The sequence below is a fragment of the Telmatherina bonti genome (genome assembly GCF_933228915.1).
Source record: "Telmatherina bonti genome assembly, chromosome: 6".
NCBI classification, from domain to species: domain Eukaryota; kingdom Metazoa; phylum Chordata; class Actinopteri; order Atheriniformes; family Telmatherinidae; genus Telmatherina; species Telmatherina bonti.
Window position 1 is genome coordinate 26,248,506 of NC_136624.1, and position 19,560 is coordinate 26,268,065.

A 19,560-nucleotide genomic window follows, 5' to 3' on the forward strand; every position below is an offset into this window, starting at 1 on the left:
TCACAGCTCGTCATAAAATGTTTGATCCACTGTAATTAAATGAGATGTGAGCAGCTGGTGAAAATGTTTGTCTGCATATTATGAAGGACATCTTTACATCCCTACTTTGAACATGCTTACCTACCAAATTCCCATCTTTGACCAAAAAGTGAAATACTGTGTTAGATGTTGAACTTGAAAGCCCATATATTACACACTGCATGATTAAAAAGCATGTATTGTAATAGAGGCTTAGTATCTTAGGTTTTGCATCGCCCAGTAACAATCTAGATGTGTTATGGGTCATCCTGCAGCCATCCTCTAAATGTTAGGCTGTGAGTCTTCATAAATTAGAAGTTTTAAGTAATTTTTGGTGAATTTGATTCACCACTGTGACAAAGCACCTTTATGTCCAAAGTAAGGTTCTTTCACAGAAATTATGCCTGAGTGAGAAAATGCACGAGTAATAACTTTAAGTTGAATTAAACAAAACAAAATAAAAATGTGATTAAAATAGGAATAATTAAAATGATATTTAAAAAAAAAAAAAAAAGTTTGATTGAAAAATAATGGGCTGCACTGTTGCCTCACAGTAAGAAGGTCGCGAGTTTGAGCTTCCGCTGGGGGGAGGTTCAAACTCTCTTTATGTTGGCCCTGTGACAGACTGGCGACCCAAAGACTCCGGGGATAGGCTCCAACTCCCCTGCGACCCTTGATCGGACTAAGCGGTTCGGATAATGAATGAATGAATAAATGAGTACTAATAATGCTTGTGATTACCACTCAAATATAAAGAAGCTATTATTGCACAAAGCAAACGCCGATCATCTTCATCTCAAATGATCATTTTAAACTCAAGAACTAATCAAGTAAACATTCAGTTGGTGTAGGAGCCATATTTTTTTATAAATTCCCCATCCACCATGGGGTGGTATCAGGTATCGTGACGCTTGTAGCGGGGGTTATTTAAGGGTCAGGATTTTAGTCGCACGGTTGTTGTCAATGAGAGAGGCAAACAGTTTTTCTACTGTACATTCAGCAGATTCATGTTTTTGACACTGTTGAATGACTCTTATGCTTTTGATCTGAAAACCAAATGAACAACAGAAGGACAATAAATACCGACTTGATCTCACGACAACAGAGGAATGATCACTGTTGAGGAAGTACATGTAATAAGCTCATTAAACCATTGACAACCAGTAGTGCATTGTAGATGTTAAACGCTACAGTAGGGTTTTACCAAATGTCCGCATGAACTTCTTTGCATTGGGCCAGATGCAGGAGCCATCCAACTGGGTGATGGGAAGTTTGGTGGGGAACAGGAAAGATGGCATCAGTCCCGCCTTGAGGTTTTATGAGGAAAAATATTAAAAAATTTAAGTAACGACATTAACATGGTAAATTAAAGTATTATTTTAAAGATCTGTTAGCTTGTGCTACTATAGTCCTAATCTACTTTTTGGAGTGCAAAAAAGTACAAAATTAAAATAAACTTTAACCAGTACTTAGTGTATTTGTTAACAAGTGTCCTTTTATTCACAATACTGGAGAACAGATCAAGTAAATAGAACAAATTAGTTAAGTTAATCAGTATCTTATTAAGACACTGCTTTCTATTCCTGATTTGAATAATAGAGAGACAAATATTAGCACGGTATATACTGTATATATTTCAACAGAACTAATACACTGCTCAAAAAATAAAGGGAACACTTAAACAACACAGTGTAACTCCAAGTCAACCACACTTCTGTGAAATCGAACTATCCACTTAGGAAGCAACACTGATTGATAATCAATTTCACATGCTGCTGTACAAATGGAATAGACAACAGGTGGAAATTATAGGCAATTGGCAAGACACACCCAAAAAAGGAATGGTTCTGCAGGTGGTGACCGCAGACCAGTTCAGTTCTGATGCTTTCTGGCTGATGTTTTGGTCACTTCTGAATGCTGACGGTGCTGTCACTCTAGTGCAGTGTTTCTCAGTTCTGGTCCTCAGACCCTCCTGCCCTGCATGCTTTATAGCAGGGGTGTCCAAAGTCGGTCCTCGAGGGCCGCTGTCCTGCAGGTTTCCCATGTATTCCTGTTCCAACACATCCAGCTTCTACTAAATGGATCAAACAGCCAATGACGTGCACAACTGATTAAGCTCTACTACTAATTAATTTGAATCAGGTGTGTCTGAGCAGGGATACATAGAAAACCTGCAGGATTCTGGCCCTCGAGGACCGGAGCTGGACACCTCTGATTTATAGGCAACCCTACCTTAACAAACCTGAGTGAAATAAAGGGCTCGTTAACAGGCTGCAAAGAACTTTATAAAGAAGTTCAGTAATCTGACTTGGGTGCTTTGGAGGAGGAACATGTCTAAAACATGCAGGGCAAGGGGCCCTGAGGACTGGATTTGAGAAACACTGCTCTAGTGGTAGCATGAGACGGAGTCTACAACCCACACAAGTGGCTCAGGTAGTGCAGCTCATCCAGGATGGCAATGTGAACTGTGGCAAGAGGGTTTGCTGTGTCTGTCAGCGTAGTGTCCAGAGCATGGAGGCACTACCAGGAGACAGCCAGTACATCAGGAGACGTGGAGGAGGCCGTGGGAGGGCAACAACTGAGCAGCAGAACCGCTACCTCCTTCTTTGTCCTTCTTTGAGGAGCACTGCCAGAGCCCTGTAAAATGAGCTCCAGCAGGCCACAAATGTGCATGTGTCTGCTCAAACAGTCAGACATCCACAGGTTGGGGTTGTGCTTGCAGCTCAACACTGAGCACATGTGACAGACATGACAGAGTCTGGAGACGCCGTGGAGAACGTTCTGCTGCCTGCAACATCCTCCAGAATGACTGGTTTGGCAGTGGGTCAGTAATGGTGTGGGTGGAATTTCCTTGGAGGGCCGCACAGCCCTCCTCCTCACATCACCAGAGGTAGCCTGACAGCCATTAGGTACTGAGATCAGATCCTCAGAACCCTTGTGAGACCATATGCTGGTGCAGTTGGCCCTGGGTTCCTCCTAATGCAAGACAATGCTAGACCTCATGTGGCTGGAGTGTGTCACACTACTGAGCCTTATTTTGACTTGTTTCAAGGACATTACATCAAATTTGGATCAGCCTGAAGTGTATTTTTCCTCTTTAATTTTGACTATAGCTCCAAATCCAGACCTCCATGGGTTGACACATTTGATTTTCATTGATAATTTTTGTGAGATTTTATTGTCAGCAGCAACAGCAACAGGTGGAAATTATAGGCAATTGGCAAGACACACCCTATAAAGGAGTGATTCTGGAGGTGGTGACCACAGACCACTTCTCAGTTCCAATGTTTTCTGGCTGATGTTTTGGTCACTTTTGAATGCTGGCGGTGCTGTCACTCTAGTGGTAGCATGAGACCGAGTCTACAACCCACACAAGTGGCTCAGGTAGTGCAGCTCATCCAGGATAGCACATCAATGTGAGCTGTGGCAAGAAGGTTTGCTGTGTCTATCAGCGTAGTGTCCAGAGCATGGAGGGGCTACCAGGAGACAGGCCAGTACATCAGGAGACGTGGAGGAGGCCGTGGGAGGGCAACAACCCAGCAGTAGGACCGCTACCTCCTTCTTTGTGCAAGGAGGAACAGGAGACCTGAATCCAATTGAGCACATCTGGCACATCATGTCTCGCTCCATCCACCAACGCCAAGTTGCACCACAGACTGTCCAGGAGTTGGCGGATACTTTAGTCCAGGTTTGGGAGGAGATCCCTCAGGAGAACATCTGCCGCCTCATCAGGAGCATACCTTGGTGTTGTCGGGAGGTCATACAGGCACCCGGAAACCACATTACTGAGCCTCATTTAGACTTGTTTAAAGGACATTACATCAAAGTTGGATCAGCCTGTAGTGTGTTTTTCCACTTTAATTTTGAGTATTACTCCAAATCCAGACCTCCATGGGTTGATACATTTGATTTCCATTGATAATTTTTGTGTGATTTTGTTGTCAGCATATTTAACTATGGAAATAAAGTATTTAATAAAAATATTTAATTCATTCAAATCTACGTGTTACTTTAGTGTTCCCTTTGTATTTTTGAGCAGCGTACTTTAAGTGTATCATAGTAATATGGAATCATTTATATTTCTTTCACCCTGCAACTTGCTGCATATATACTAAGAACACAGGTTTCCCTTTCATGAGGAAAATGAATAGAAAGTTGTCCATTTTTGTAAAATTCTACATTTTTACCTCCATGAATAATACAATTTTGTTTGCAGTCATGTTAAAGCATGACTTAGGTGATGCATTGCTCCCAAACTTATTTTAGATTTTCTGCCAGAACTGGCCTCAAAACATTTGAACACTAGTTTCTACTTTGGTAGGAAATCCTAATTTAAACTTTTAGTAACTTTAATTAATTTCAGTGCTGACTGTTCCCCAAAATCTCAAAAATCCACTATGTCACACAGCACTGTTGCCATTCAGTCATGATATCAGAGGTTCTCAACACATGCAATAAATTTCTAATAATGGAAAATGCACATTAATTTTCCAAAATTCATTCCAGAAAAAACCCAAATAAAACTATATGTTCAACTTTGTATCATAGAGTACACTAATCTAACCACAATAATTCTTATAATTTTAAGAGTCAGCCTTTTATCAGTCTAGATTGCTCTGTCATTGTATTTGGCTGTTTGAACTGGATGTAGCTCTAACATGGCTGAAATGGATTTAGGAACATCTGCTATTGCCAAAAGAAGAGGGTTGAGTTTTACGCTTCAATTGTTCATTACAGTTGGAGACTCTTCTCTTTGTGTGAATGTGTCCGTGATGAATGGTTTTGTATGCAACTTGTAGGGTGTATTGATGGCTGACTGTGTCAGAGTTTAATTTGGGCTTTAGGAAATTTTCCACTGTTGGTTTTTCCACTCCAGGTGATTCATTAGAAGGGTGGTTACTGCATTCGCCTGCTTGTTTGCCTGTGCGTGTATATACACTTTTGTGTAACAGGGTTTTCCCCGGCTCCACACTTGACTACAAAAGTAAAGTACATAGAAAGTATGTTGAAAAATGTATTGTTTCAGTCTTCATATTGAAAATACATGTCACATTACCTGCAATAGCTTACAAACCAGGGTACAGAAATATCTTGATTTTGAGCAAAATAAATTTCTTCTTCATTTTCTTTTTTTAAGAAGTTGTCCTTTATTATGAAAGATGATATTTGCTTTTTTTCACTTTCATTCCTGGGAAACTACTCCTTTCTTTATAAACATGCTGTGTAATATAGGATTATATGGATAAAGTTGATTTGACTCGTATTTTATTTTATGGTAATTTACAGATTCCAGTGGAGTGTTGCATGTTAACAGAAGTTTATTGAAACCTATTAAACCAACTTGTTCTTGAGCCACACTGAAAGTTCTTTGATTTGCAATTCATGGTCTGTGTGATTAATTCCAGCCATCTGGCTAGTTCTATGGTGGTTAGCAGGGAAGGCTCTGTGGCATAACCTCATGCCTTATATTGAGAGCCTCGCCATCAAAAGAGCAAAATGGAGAGCCCCCTCCTTTTCAGGTGACACTGGTTTTGAAAAGATCCTAGTTAAGCACAAACAGAAATCTGCCTTATCGCTTACTCTCTGTTAATTTTTTCTGCCATATGTGTCATAGGAGGAAATTTTTCTCTTTGTACAGCAGATTGTTTGCATGTAAATTTCATTGCTCAGTGCTTTGATACCTGGTTTAACAATAAAAGAAGATTTTTGCCCTGTCTCAGAAACCTTCAGATAGGTGCGGATTTGTCCTTGCAGAGGCTTAGCCCCACTTTTCAGAGAGTGGCGCAGAGCTTAGACTGATAACAATGCCTGGCCAGCTTGCATGAAGGGAAGCTGTATGGTGTGCATGCATTCTGTGACAGTGGATTAGGGGTATGTGATACATGACTTCAAACTTCATTTCAACAAGAATCCGTCACTTTTCAGGGGTATTACATTGTTTAAAATGCAGGTATATCCAAAATCAAGAGAGGAGATCTTCTCTCTGATGGACAAGGAGGTGTTAAGAGCAGTCCCAGCTAGCAACATTCACCAAAGGTTTTGCAGCTGCTACTTTGTGATCCAACTGAATCTGACAATGTTAAATACTCAAGGTCAAAAAGTTAACCTTAAACTAGGTAATGCATTCTCTTTGACCAGGGAAATGGTGGATCACAGCGGATTTGAAAGATGCATATTTTTATGTCTCAATTTGGAAAAACTCCCTGTGCACAAGGAGGTTCTTACCAGGGGCGTCGCCAGAAATTTTGGGCCCTATGAAAGACAGTGGCATAGACCCCACCACTTGATCGCAAATTTTAGATTTTTGTTTTTGCTTCAATTGCTTCAAGCTGATGAAAAAAATAGCTTTTCATGGGAATAACAAAGATATAGGGCTGTGTTTAACCCTTTATGGGGCAAGTGACTATTTTTGATCACTTTGTTTCCTTTCATATTCAGCATGAAACTTTTTTTTTGTTAATGTAACAACAGAATGGAGGTCTTGGTTCAAACCAGAAAGACAATTTTAGGTTAAAATTTCTTATTTGAAGTTATTTCTTTGAGTGCCCTATAAAGGGTTAAATCACAGTGCATACATCAAACCAGGTTGTTTTTATATAAATGGTTTATCTGTTTATATTACTTCTATATTTTATTACAACCTTTGAAAATAGTATTTCTTAATTTTAATAAAGGTTTAATGATTTTCTTATATAGTTTGTACATTTTTTGGGCCCCTATCAAGTCATGGGGCCCTTAGAATCTTCCTAACTTTTCCCCCCATATGGTGCCCCTGCGTCTTACTCGGGTGCAGGGCCAGGTGCCCTGAAATCTGGAACCTGTGAAGGAGAAGTTAGCGGCTACAGTGCTGCCCACTAATGTTATTGACATTAGTTAGAGTTCCAGAGCAGCATCTACATAGAGCTTATATGCACATCCGTGGCGTTTTTCAGCAGGTTGCTCAGCCTGAACACCTGGCTCTCCTCTGCCTGCAGCACCCACGTCGTCAACTTTATAGACAACTTTGACGTTTTCTGGGAAAGGCAACATCTTTTTGGTGCAGATGGCCTCCACCTGAACCGAGCTGGCACCCGCGTTTTGTCCGCCAACCTGGCCTATGGATTACAGCATGCACGTTCCACGCACCTTCCCACACCTGCACCAACTAACCCGTCCCCCACCGATTGATGTCCCCCAGGTCCCTGTTCCTATGTTTTTAGTTCCACCTCAGGCACATATAATACTGGACTTGGATCTTCTGTTCTTATTCTTAATCATCCAATCCCTGTAATCATTACTCAAAGATATAAAACCAGATTCCATCATAGTTCCTCTGCTAACCTTAATAATCTCAGAACTCCTCCAAAGCATCAACAATTCAATCCTACAGTCCATAAGTCACCTGTCACTGTAAACATGGCACTTTTAAATGTACGTTCCCTTTTTAACAAGTCTTTTATTATCAATGACCTGATATTAGATAATAAGGTTGATTGCTTATTTTTAACAGAAACATGGCTGGGTACAGATGCACCAGTTATTCTCACTGAGGCCTCGCCACCAAATTTTAATTTTTTATTCTCCTATAGAAGCAACAAGAAAGGTGGTGGTACTGCATCAATAACAAATAGTCTCCTAAATAATAGACACATACTTTTAGATCAGTACACCACCTTTGAGCATCATGCTTTTGTTTTTAACAGTCCCCCAATCCTCTGCATCACTGTTTACAGACCACCCAAACATGATGCTGCTTTTATCAGTGAATTTTCCAAACTTTTATCAGCAATACATGCCGCCCACAATCTTATCATCATATCTGGTGATTTTAACATACACATGGACAATCCCTCTGATTCAATGACAAAAGGGTTTTTAAGTCTATTAGATTGTTTTAACTTTACACAACATACTAAACAGCCGACTCACAACCGAGGACATACATTAGATTTAATTATTAGTTATGGCTTGTCAGTTAGTGTGTCTTCTATCGTGGATTTAGCCATATCAGACCACTACTGTGTGTTTTTTAACGTCACCAGTTTTAACCAGCAGGGGGCCCCAGTGAGAACCGTTAGGAAACGATGTATTACTTCTGAAGTGGCTGAGAATTTTATTGAAATTTTATACCAAACACCTTCTGAGATCTTACCTGCTTCCTGCGATTCAGTTGTTGATCAGTTTAATAATAGATTAAAATCAGCAATTGATACAGCAGCTCCACTTGTATTAAAAACCGTTAAAACCAAACTGAAACCACAGTGGAGAACTGAAGAAATAAAAAAGCTGAAACAAAACTGCAGGAGAGCAGAAAGACGATGGAGAAAAACTAAACTTGTAGTGCACTATGAAATCCTGCGTGATCACCTAAGAATCTATAATAACACAATAAAACAGGCAAGAACTGATCACTTCTCAAAACTCATAACTGTCAACAAAAGTAATCCAAAGTTCCTTTTTAAAACCATTGATATTTTAATAAACACTGGTTTTAATAAGTCCTCCATGCAACCATCACAAACAGCATGTGAGGACTTTGCAGACCACTTCAGAAGTAAGATCAATGCTATCAGATCCGGTCTTTTATCTAAATGCAGTGTTGATTTTAACAGATCTGAAGCATTGTTTTTACCCGAGGAGAAGCTGGAGAGTTTTGTCCTGGTTGATACAAAGATGCTTGGTCGAGTTTTCTCCCAGCTGAACCCAACAACCTGCCTTTTAGACCCTATTCCCACATCACTGTTCAAGAAATTTTATGGCTTCTTTGAGTCTGAGTTTTTACTTATCATAAATTCCTCTCTTCAGACGGGTGTCTTCCCCACCGCCTTTAAAACAGCGGTGGTGAAGCCCCTTCTGAAGAAGAGTAATCTGGATCCCAACATTCTTGATAACTACAGACCTGTATCCAACTTGCCGTTTCTTAGTAAAATGATAGAAAAAGTTGTTTTTATTCAGCTAAATGAGTTTTTAAACAGGAATAATATCTTAGAAAAATGTCAGTCTGGTTTTAGGACAAACCACAGTACTGAGACAGCCCTTTTAAAGATTGTGAACGATCTAAGAGGCAATCTGGATGCACAAAAACTTTCTGTCCTGGTGCTGCTGGATCTCAGTGCCGCTTTCGATACAGTAGACCACCAGATTTTATTAAACAGACTCAGATGTCTGGTGGGCCTCTCAGGTACTGTTTTAAAATGGTTTTACTCCTATCTCACAGATCGACAGTTTTTTATAAGTATGGATACATGCTCCTCAAAGACCCATAAAATAAAATGTGGGGTTCCCCAAGGATCAATTTTAGGCCCACTACTTTTTAACCTGTATATGTTGCCACTTGGGGACATCATCAGGAGACACGGCATTGATTTCCACAGCTATGCTGATGATACACAGCTTTACATCGCCGTGTCTCCTGATGACCTGGAGCCAGTTAACACCCTTTTAAACTGTATTTTAGATATAAAGTCATGGATGGCAGAGAACTTCTTACAGCTCAACCAGGACAAGACTGAAGTTTTAATCATCGGTCCTGAAGACAAGAGAGAGATCATTTCATGCAAACTGCAGAGTTTTAAATCCTCCCAGTGTGTACGAAATCTGGGTGTTATTTTTGACTCTGAGCTGAATTTTATTCAACATATCAGAAATGTTACAAAGACAGGATTTTATCATCTCAAAAACATCGCCAGAGTCCGCCCATTTCTCTCTCTTGCCAGCACGGAGGTACTAATGCATGCTTTTATTTCTAGTAGACTAGACTACTGTAATGCCCTGCTCTCTGGTCTTCCCAAAAAGAGTATTTCTAGTTTACAACTACTGCAGAACTCGGCGGCACGAGTTCTGACAAGGACCAGGGGGCGGGAACACATTACACCTGTTTTAAAGTCGCTGCACTGGCTCCCCGTGCAATTCAGGATTGATTTTAAGGTTCTTTTAGTGGTTTATAAATGTCTTAATGGTCTTGGGCCTTCTTATTTATCTGATCTGTTTTTAAGGTATGAACCCTCGCGGACCCTGAGGTCCTCAGGTACCGGCCTTTTAGTTCTTCCTAAAGTTCGTACCAAAACATATGGCGAGGCCACATTTCAGTATTACGGGCCTCGCCTATGGAACAGCCTGCCTGAGGGCCTCAGGGCTGCAGAGACTGTTGATGTTTTTAAAAAAAAGCTCAAGACCTACCTTTTTAGTTTAGCTTATAACTAAGTTTTAACATTCTTATATTAACCCATATTTATCTTTCTTTTTAGTTAATTTTATTTATTTATTTATATATTTTATATATTGATTTACATAGTATAGATTTTATTATTTTATTTTAATGGATTTTATTTTTGTTTAGTTATCACTCCAGCTCTCTCCTCATCGGGGTCCTCTTCGCCGAGGGCTGCCCCTGCTCTGACTGCATGGGTGTTGCTGTGGGGGCTGTCCCTGTCTGGTGGGTCGGGATCCAGCGCTGCAGCTTTACGGTTGTGGCGTGGGTCCTGTCTGCCCGGACCCGGGTGGCCCCCATGGTGATGGCCTGGGTGGTCTTGGTTGGGGGTAGCCCTTTGTGTAGAGGCTCCCTGAGAATACCGTTTCCTTATCTGGTGCACATCTGGTGCAAATGCACCTGGCCATTCATTCATCTTCTTTTAACTGTTACAGGGCAAATAGGGCATGGGTGAGGGTGGTTGTGGGTGGGTGAAAGGGGATGTGTATGTGTGTTAATGTTTTATCTATTTTGATGTAAATTGTTTTATAATGTAAAGCACTTTGTATTGTTTTTAAGCACGAAAAGTGCTATACAAATAAAGTTTGATTTGATTTGATTTGATATTATCAAAACCTGGTGTCAGAGAAAGGGTTGTGGTCCAGTTTCTGAGCTCTGTGGCTGATGTCCTAACTTTCTTGCAGAGCTGCTGAAAAAAGGGCACTCCTTTTCATTGATTAAGGTTTATTTCTTGACCTGTCACATAGGCTGGGAAGGGAGATCTTCTGGCTCCCATCCCATAGTAACAAGCAGTGTTGGTAGTATTATTTTAAAGATTTATAGTTATTCACTACTTGTTCCAAAAAGTAACTAACTTAGTTTCTGAATTAGTTTTTACAAGTCAGTTGAAATGAATATAATAGACGGGTACTTGTACATACCTTTATTTATTGCACATCAACATACAGTAACAGGTTTATCCTGCACTTCAAGTATTATCTTTGTCATAAAAGTAAACAATAAAACTATATAAAGAGTGTTCAACTCTATAGGAAATTAAATCAAACCCTCATAACCTGAAACAACCAGTGAAGAAAACAACCTATAATTCCAAGTGTTTTGTTCACAACATAAGTAAACATTTAAACAACATCAAGTGTGTTTCATGCTGTAGCCTAAATTAAATAAATTCTATTCACAATTTCAGACAACTGGTCTTATAGACATTTTGTACTTCAAGTATTTTCTTAAAAAGTAAACAGTTAAAGAATCTTTAGGCTCATTTGTAATGTGGCTAATAAAATAAATTAAACTCTCTCAACCTGAGACAAATAGTCTGGAACACAGGCTACTTTATTTAAAGTATTTTCTCCATTTAAAAAGCTAACAATTTAACAAAGTGTTCTTGCCCTTAACTTATATGAATTTGAAGTAGTATTTATGTCTCTACCATGAAAATGCCAACTTTTAATCAAATTTGTCATGACTCGAAGAAATTTGTTTTGACACTAGTTGATAGCAGGGATTGACTGCTTTAAAAATGTTTACAACTGTCCTAAAACACTTAAAGCAGAAAAATAAAACCTCTGTGTTTTTTCTCAGCTGTTCTATACTATTTCTGTCTTTTTATTTTGCAGTATATAACTCAGTACTGCCCCAGAGATTTCCAGAGCTATTGCTCCATTGTCTGCATCAAGTGACATTTTCCTTTGAAAATGGCCAAATTACTCACATAATTGATACAGGAGACAGACCAAACTTTCGGCCTTTTTGGGTATCCATCATCTAGGTCAAGGATAAATGGGCCTTAATCTGACATATGTCCCCAAATTTCTTGTATGTCTTTCATCCAAATTGTCAGACTCGCATCTCCCTTAGGTTTCAACTCAGCAGAGGTGCTCTGTCATGTGTGGGCTTTACACATGCACATACATTAGCCAGACAAAAGAGTGGTGCGGGCAGCACTGATTGTCTGTTTTGCTTCTCCGTCCATGGAAGGGTGCTCGCTAAGCAGCACCTTTTACGATGGATTGTGGGAGTAAGTTATGCTAGCAAAGATGCAGACATGGCCCAGCTGTGTGTGCACATATTCAGCTAGAAATATAACTGCCTCTTGGGCTCTCTTTAAAGGCGTTTCGGTGAAAAAGATATGCTCTGCTGTTAACTGGGCTTTCCCAGACTTAAGTGTTGTGTCAAGTGTACTGACCAAGAGGGGACTGGAGGTTATGCATTTAACCAGTGTTCCCTGTAGGAGTGAAAGAAGGTACAACACAAGTCAGCCCCTGACTGCAAAATTGCTAAGCGGATTGCAGTGTGAGACTGCTCTTCAGTTTTATATCCTGGGGGAGGGCTAGCCTCCCTGACCTGAAGCAGACTCATTGGCCTTCTCATTTCGAGCAATATGTCTTACCACCTTGGAATATAGCTCTGCCTTAATGTGTAACTACATGTACCTTATTCTGTGGCAAATATGAGCAGCCACATCGTGGCTGACCATACTGCTTGTCTGGCTTCATTTTGGAGTGATGCAGTTTCACAAAGCTGAGTGTGCAGAAATTTCCTGTTATGGAAAGATGAGTAAAACATTGATTGTCTCCCTTGCTGTGATGGAAAGTGTACACATACACAGCAATTTTAAGAAGCAGACAGAAATGAGAAGGAATATATGTATATGTATATGTATATATATATATATATATATATATATATAATATGCACAGTTTTAGCCACATAGACATGGAGTGATGTTGTCACTGACCTTCATGTGTTTATGCCTCATTAAATTAATCACAACATAGACAGACTGACTTGGTTTCTGTGTGCATGTACAGAAACACGAGTCAGTATTTCCCTCATTTTAACTTTGAATGTTTAGTCTCCATTTGGAGGTCCATTTAGAAGTCCTTACATTCTGCAGCATATCATTTTTGTATCTTAATGTCTCATTTGTTTGTTGCATTTAATTGCAAGGTTTTTTGACCAAACCATGTCAAGCAAATCCGAGTTTCCAGAAACTCCTAAAACTCTGCCTTCTCTGTTTTGCAGGCCTTTGAACCGGTGGAGAAACTTAACAGACATGAATCTCATCCTCCTGCCCACACTCAGAGTTACAGTCATAATGGCCGTCACAGTAGAGCAGCTCATTCCCACGCCCACAGAGAACCCAACAGCAGTTCCTCTTCCACCCAGCAGACCCAGGGTTTACAGCAGCCCTCACACCAGGATCAAGCACAATCCCATGCTTCAGAGGGAAAGGTTCCCTCTGGTCTGGCAAGCACATTGGAGCACATCATAGGTCAACTGGATATTCTCACTCAGGTAAGCAGAAGATGAGTTAATCTTCAATGACAAACAGCACATACAGTACTGTGGTTGTGCTCCCCACCTGCACTGTGCACAACACTTCACAACCTGCAGATCTGAAAGTGTTTTAGCAATTTTCAGGATAGACAACAGGTGGAAATTATAGGCAATTGGCAAGACACACCCAATAAAGGAGTGGTCCTGCAGGCATTGACGACCACTTCTCAGTTCTGATGCTTTCTGGCTGATGTTTTGGTCACTTTTGAATGCTGGCGGTGCTTTCACTCTAGTGGTAGCATGAGACCGAGTCTACAACCCACACAAATGGCTCAGGTAGTGCAGCTTATCCATAACATACACACACCATGCTGGTGTGTGATTGTCTGAAGGCCAGACAGTTTGAAGCCAGACCCAACCAGATCCTGCAAGATTAAAAATAGATCATTAAACACAAACATATCTATGACATACATTGCTGTCTTATCAGTGTATGTTCTTTTACATGTTGAATTTGTGTTAAATCCATCAATGTTTTCCTCGATGGACACCCAGGAGCCAGTGAAATAGCTGTGATAGAACACTTCAAAACACATATGACTTCTGCTTTTTACAGATTGACATTTCTTTCATGAAATCAGATGACTGCTGTTAAAATCTAATAGTGTGTTACAGCCAGACATGTATAAAGTACTCGGAATCAAGACTCAACTAAAAGTACAAGTACTCTATGAATGAAGTTACTTGAATAGAAGTTGAAGTGTTCCTGAAGTGCCCCACTTAAGTAGAAGTACTAAAGTCTTCAACATTTTTTGTACGTTAGTTTTACAAGTAGTTTATTTTAATATTTTTACTCAAGTACCGAAAATAAAAGTATTTAATTGTCTTGTGTAGTTATTTAAGACATTAAACTTTGTATATCATATTGTTTATGATTTCAAATTTTTAGCCTGACATTCAAAAATCCTTTTGCTGGAGCAGTCGTACATCAACAGGAACATCCATGAAAAGACACATATCAAGTGTGTTCATTCCCCTACATAGCTTTTTTTCCCTTCTTAAACCAGTAAGTGTACTTTAAATGTTTTTTTTATGTAAAGATGTCTCTCCTCCATAACCAATGGCAACTAAAGGCAAGTTGGTCACTTATAAGCTAGTTCTTCTGTGAAAACTAAAGTAATTAGTGTTGTTGATTCACCTGCATTTTTTTAACTGGCTTGAAACTGAAACTTATGCACTTGCGTACAGAGATTGTCTATAGCAACACACATCGCACATTATAACAAGTATAATGGATTTAAACAAATTATCATTGTGTTTTGTTTTGTTTTTTCTTTTGTATATAATCAACACAAATGCATCAGAGTAAAAGTATCAGTGATCCAAAATAAGTAGTGGAGTAAAAGTAGTCTGTTTTTTATTCATTATAGTTTCTCCATTGGTACTTTCACGATTGTAACATAGTTTTGCTAGCAAAACAAAAACCTATGTTTTATTTAGCCCAGCTGTTTAGAAAGCCTCAAACTTACCAAAAGTTCCAGAGGTTACCCGGCCTTAAAATATCAAACCGACTCTCCAAGTCTTCCAATCATTGTTTTTTGTCTTTTTTTGTTTGTTTTGGCTGGGCCATATCCTGTGTGAAGCACATCTTTCAAAACATTTTAAAATCAAAACTCAATTTTATTGTTGACTTAAATTTTATTGTTGACTTAAATGTCATTTTAAGTCCAAACTGTGGAAGAAAAGTTACAGTGTCACTGTTATCTCAGTTAAAGTTTGCTTTTACAAGTACTTACATTTCTGTCCTGGCTTCTGGAAACGCAACTAACAAAGCAACATTTGCTATATACATATTCTAAATTTCTTATTTTTTTATACATCTGTCCCCTTGTATTGTTTTGCAGCATTTTGTCTTCTAGCAAATGTAATAGTTTTGGCTTCTGAAAGGAAAAGGAATGAATTATTCAACATTAAATTGAAACTTTAAAAGGCTCAGTTTGCTGTGTTAGCTGCTTTTCATTTGTTTGCTCTAGTTCGCATATTCCAAATTCTGTTTCCTTTGCCTTTTTATTTTGTTTTTTAAATTTCTATTCATGTAGCAATTGGGTCACATTAAAAGATAATGTGATATCTTTCTCAGTTTTGGGAATTTTTACACTATAAAACAAAAGCCCATTTAACACTACAGGGACATATTTCTGGATGGTCAAAAGCAGACATCACTGCTAAAATGTCTCATCTTACTAAAGTCTTTTTCTCATTAGTTAAAACTCAGCTCAAAGAATTACTTTGAAGGAATTCATTATCAATCCCACATCTGCGCTGATGCAGATCTAGATAATACTGCCACTGCCATAATCTTTTGATATTTGACAAGAAAAATGCCATGCTACCTTCCTTGTTTACATTAAAAATCAAACTTTATACTATCACCCTGGCCCTTTGGAACATTTGATGTGCTATATACTTTTTCACAAATTGTGTTAACATAAAGTTGCAGATAGTCTCGCTCCAAGTATTTGCAGACTTACTGGTTACTTTACCCATCACCACAATCTATGGTTTCATTAACATTTCTAACAGCAGGATATGACAGGCTTGGGCTTTTAGTTATTTTTAAAGTCCAATTGGCAGTTTGCAACCATACATCACCTCTTTAGCACACTGGTCGCAAAATAATTATTTGATCTAATGTTAGTCAAGTTTCACATGTAGACCCGAGGATAGGAAAACACTGGGCAGCACACATTAAAACTAAAGATTCTTGAAACTTTCAGTCCATTAAAAACCAGCGTTAAAAGCTACTTCCCTCTAATGTATAACTTTTTAAAAATGTTTTTTGTTGATGTTACTCGTGTTTCCATGATTTTTCTTCTGTTTTTAGATCATGTGTTAACAGTACACTTAGCTTCACTGAAATTAAGAGCACAGCCTCAAGGATATTTAAAAGTGGTGTAAATATGGGTTGTTTTTAAATCAGCTGCTAGGTGACCAAATGTAATTTAAACATAATGAAAACATTCACAAACAGCAGAACTATTATATTAGCCATTTGTAGGCATAGTTTTAATGTCTGTGCCAGTTTTCACCAAAAATGTCCTGTGCGACTACAGCTGTTAGTGCTCTGACAATCCTGGAAATGAGGCAAAAGAGTGAATTTAAATTCCTGATCTGCATCAACAGAGAACCAGTTCAAGTATCTTGGTGGATGCAGTGGAGCTTAAAAAAAGAATTGTACAAATTTGATAGTTTGGATCATGATAAAAGTGCTTGGCATCAGAAGTCAGAAGTAGTACAGTGCATCTCAAAGCTTTGGATCATTTTTCTTGCTGAAGTATGAGAATAGTTGAGGTTTCTTCAAACTCCATGCAGAGACTGTATATAACGACTGAGATTCAGGCTTCAGACTAAGAGCCTTATGTTCTGAATCAGTTACAAATTGTCTGCATCTGCAATTGATAGTCCAACCTCTCCATGAAAAGTGATAAGATTGATGGTTTCCAGACCCCAAGAATTTTTTTATTCAAAAGGGATCCTTAGTCACTTGTTGATTCAATTTGTTGCCTATATTGAGATGCAGAGTTTTTTTAAGCTGATTAACTGGAAGCCAGACTACTTTTTTGCTTTTTTTTTTTGTTGCATAGTAAAACTGAAGAAATATAACTCGACTTAAAAAAAAAAAAGTTCATGGATACTAAGAGATGAAATATACATTTAACCTTAAAGCGTGTGATTTGCTTGCCTTTGTTTGTTTGTTTTCGATGAGAATCAGTTTTGTTTGTAAAATTGAGTCTTAATTTCCTAAGAATTAGCCATTACAGATTTCACAGGTCCTCTTTCACAAATTTGGGATTGATTTAAAGGGCAACTCCTTGAGATGTTGTATCTTAATTTTAAATAGGGAATCTACAAGGCTTCACTGCTATTGTATCAATACAGTTGGTTTTACATCATATTAGTGTTGGTTCTCTCATCTTGCTGACTATTACTGTGTCTCAGTGTGCTGTGTCTCACTGGCAGTCAGCTTTTTTTAATATTCTATTTTTCAAGTCATAATATTTGATCAAGTTTTTGTTCCACCAACACCTGAATTCTATGCCTCTTTTTACATTCCTAATGTTTAATATCCCAGCAAACTACTGGTAGAAGAAGGTTTTTTGCCTCTTCTGTGCACCATCCTCATCGGTTTGCTACTAAGCTTTTGTAGTTTCGGTCAATCCTAAGTTCTGTGACTTTGTTATAGAGGGCAGTACTGCTGAAGGCGATGAAGAGTATAATGGATTCTGGAGAGAAAAGAAAAACGGCTCGCTCTATTTTTAGGAGCTTAAAGATTTGGTTTCCACTCCAGATGAAAACCATAGGCCTGTATAATGTTGCTGCTGCCTGGGGGACACGTGCAGAACTACACACAGACTGACACTAATAGTTGGCTTTGCTGAGGAATGGTTCACTGTGATCAGGTTGGTGAGATGAAACAGGGTAGTATTGATCTGGAAAACAGAGACCGGCAGAAAGAGAGCCTGGAAATAAGAGCGCTCACATTTACATGAAAAAGCAGGAGATGTTATCTTGTGTGACGACCAAAAGGAAAGCGCCATTCGCCCATACACTGTTGAACCCACTGCTTTGTGTATGCAGAACTACTGTACTGGGTTTAATAAACAGTCAGTTTTTCCATCTATTCATTTAGGTGAAATCATGTCTGAATGTGTTTGTTGCTTTGTTGGATCAAAATTCAAAATTGAATTCTTATAACTGTTTTCAACTGTTTTTTTACAAACCTGAGCCAGTGTGATTTGCTTAGTGAGAGAGTCTTAAGTTACACCAAATCTTTTGAGTTTTGTTGCAGAAGCAATTCAATTCAATTCAATTCCACTTTATTTATATAGCGTCAAATCACAGCAGTGCCATCTCAAGACGCTTTACAGACAGAGGGGAAAACATAAAGAAAGCCAATTCATAATAGCCTATATAAGGAAACCAACAGATTGAGTTGAGTCCAACGCAATCTCCCATCCTGAGCAAGCACACTGGCAACAGTGGGAAGGAAAAAAACTCCCTTTTAACAGGAAGGAAACCTCCGGCAGAACCCGGCTCAGGACAGGCAGCCATCTGCCTCTGCTGTGTGGGGGGAAGAGGACAGAAAGACAACAGACAACAGGAACTGCCACTCCCAGCCAGGGAGACCTGCTGAGACAGGAGACATACATGTTAATGATGCAACACTGTTATTGGGGGGGGGGGATAAAAGAGAGAGATAAAGAGAAAAAGAAAGAAGCTCAGTGTATCAGGAAATGTCCCTCAGCAGTCTAAACCTATAGCAGCATAACTAAGGGATGCTAACCATCCCTAGCTATAGGACTTATCAAAAAGATAAGTCTTCAGCCTAGTCTTAAAGGTGGGGAGGGTGTCTGCTTCCCTAACACTAACTGGGAGCTTATTCCATAAGAGAGGCGCCTGATAACCAAAGGCTCTGCCTCCTGCTCGACTCTTTGAGACTCTAGGAACCACAAGTAAGCCTGCAGTCTGCGAACGAAGTACTCTACTTGGTATATAAGGAACAATGAGGTCTTTGATATATAGTGGTGCCTGGTTGTAGAGGGCTTTATATGTAAGGAGAAGGATTTTAAATTCTATTCTAGATTCAACAGGCAGCCAATGAAGAGAGGCTAAAACTGGAGAAATATGATCTCTCCTGCTGGTTCTGGTCAGGACTCTGGCTGCAGAATTCTGGATCAGCTGAAGGCTTTTCAGGGCATATTTAGGACAGCCCAGTAATAGAGAGTTACAGTAATCTAGTCTCGAAGTAACAAAAGCGTGAACCAGTTTTTCTGCATCACGCTGAGACAGAATGTCCCTAATTTTGGCTATATTACGTAAATGAAAGAAGGCTCTTTTAGTAACCTGCTTAACATGTGGGCCAAAGGACAGGTCAGGGTCAAATATTACTCCAAGGTTTCTCACTGAAACAGATCCAATCTGCTGGTGGAGCAGATGGCAGTTTTTTAAAATATGTATAAAAAATCCTGATAATATACTTTCAATTTCTGATCCAGATTTCAAACGAACATATT

The 19,560-nt window shown here is 39.1% G+C and overlaps 1 protein-coding gene across 1 annotated transcript in view; it reads left to right on the top strand.

Annotated features, from left to right (window-relative positions):
* The window catches only part of poc1a (POC1 centriolar protein A), a gene marked incomplete at both ends in the record, with an annotated part of 42,801 nt that overhangs the window by 20,393 nt on the left and 2,848 nt on the right, over window positions 1-19,560 (top strand). The window contains one exon of the mRNA XM_079242052.1: window positions 13,232-13,504. Within this exon, the coding sequence (XP_079098178.1) occupies window positions 13,232-13,504 (273 nt within the window). The remainder of the gene's footprint in view (window positions 1-13,231; window positions 13,505-19,560) is intronic.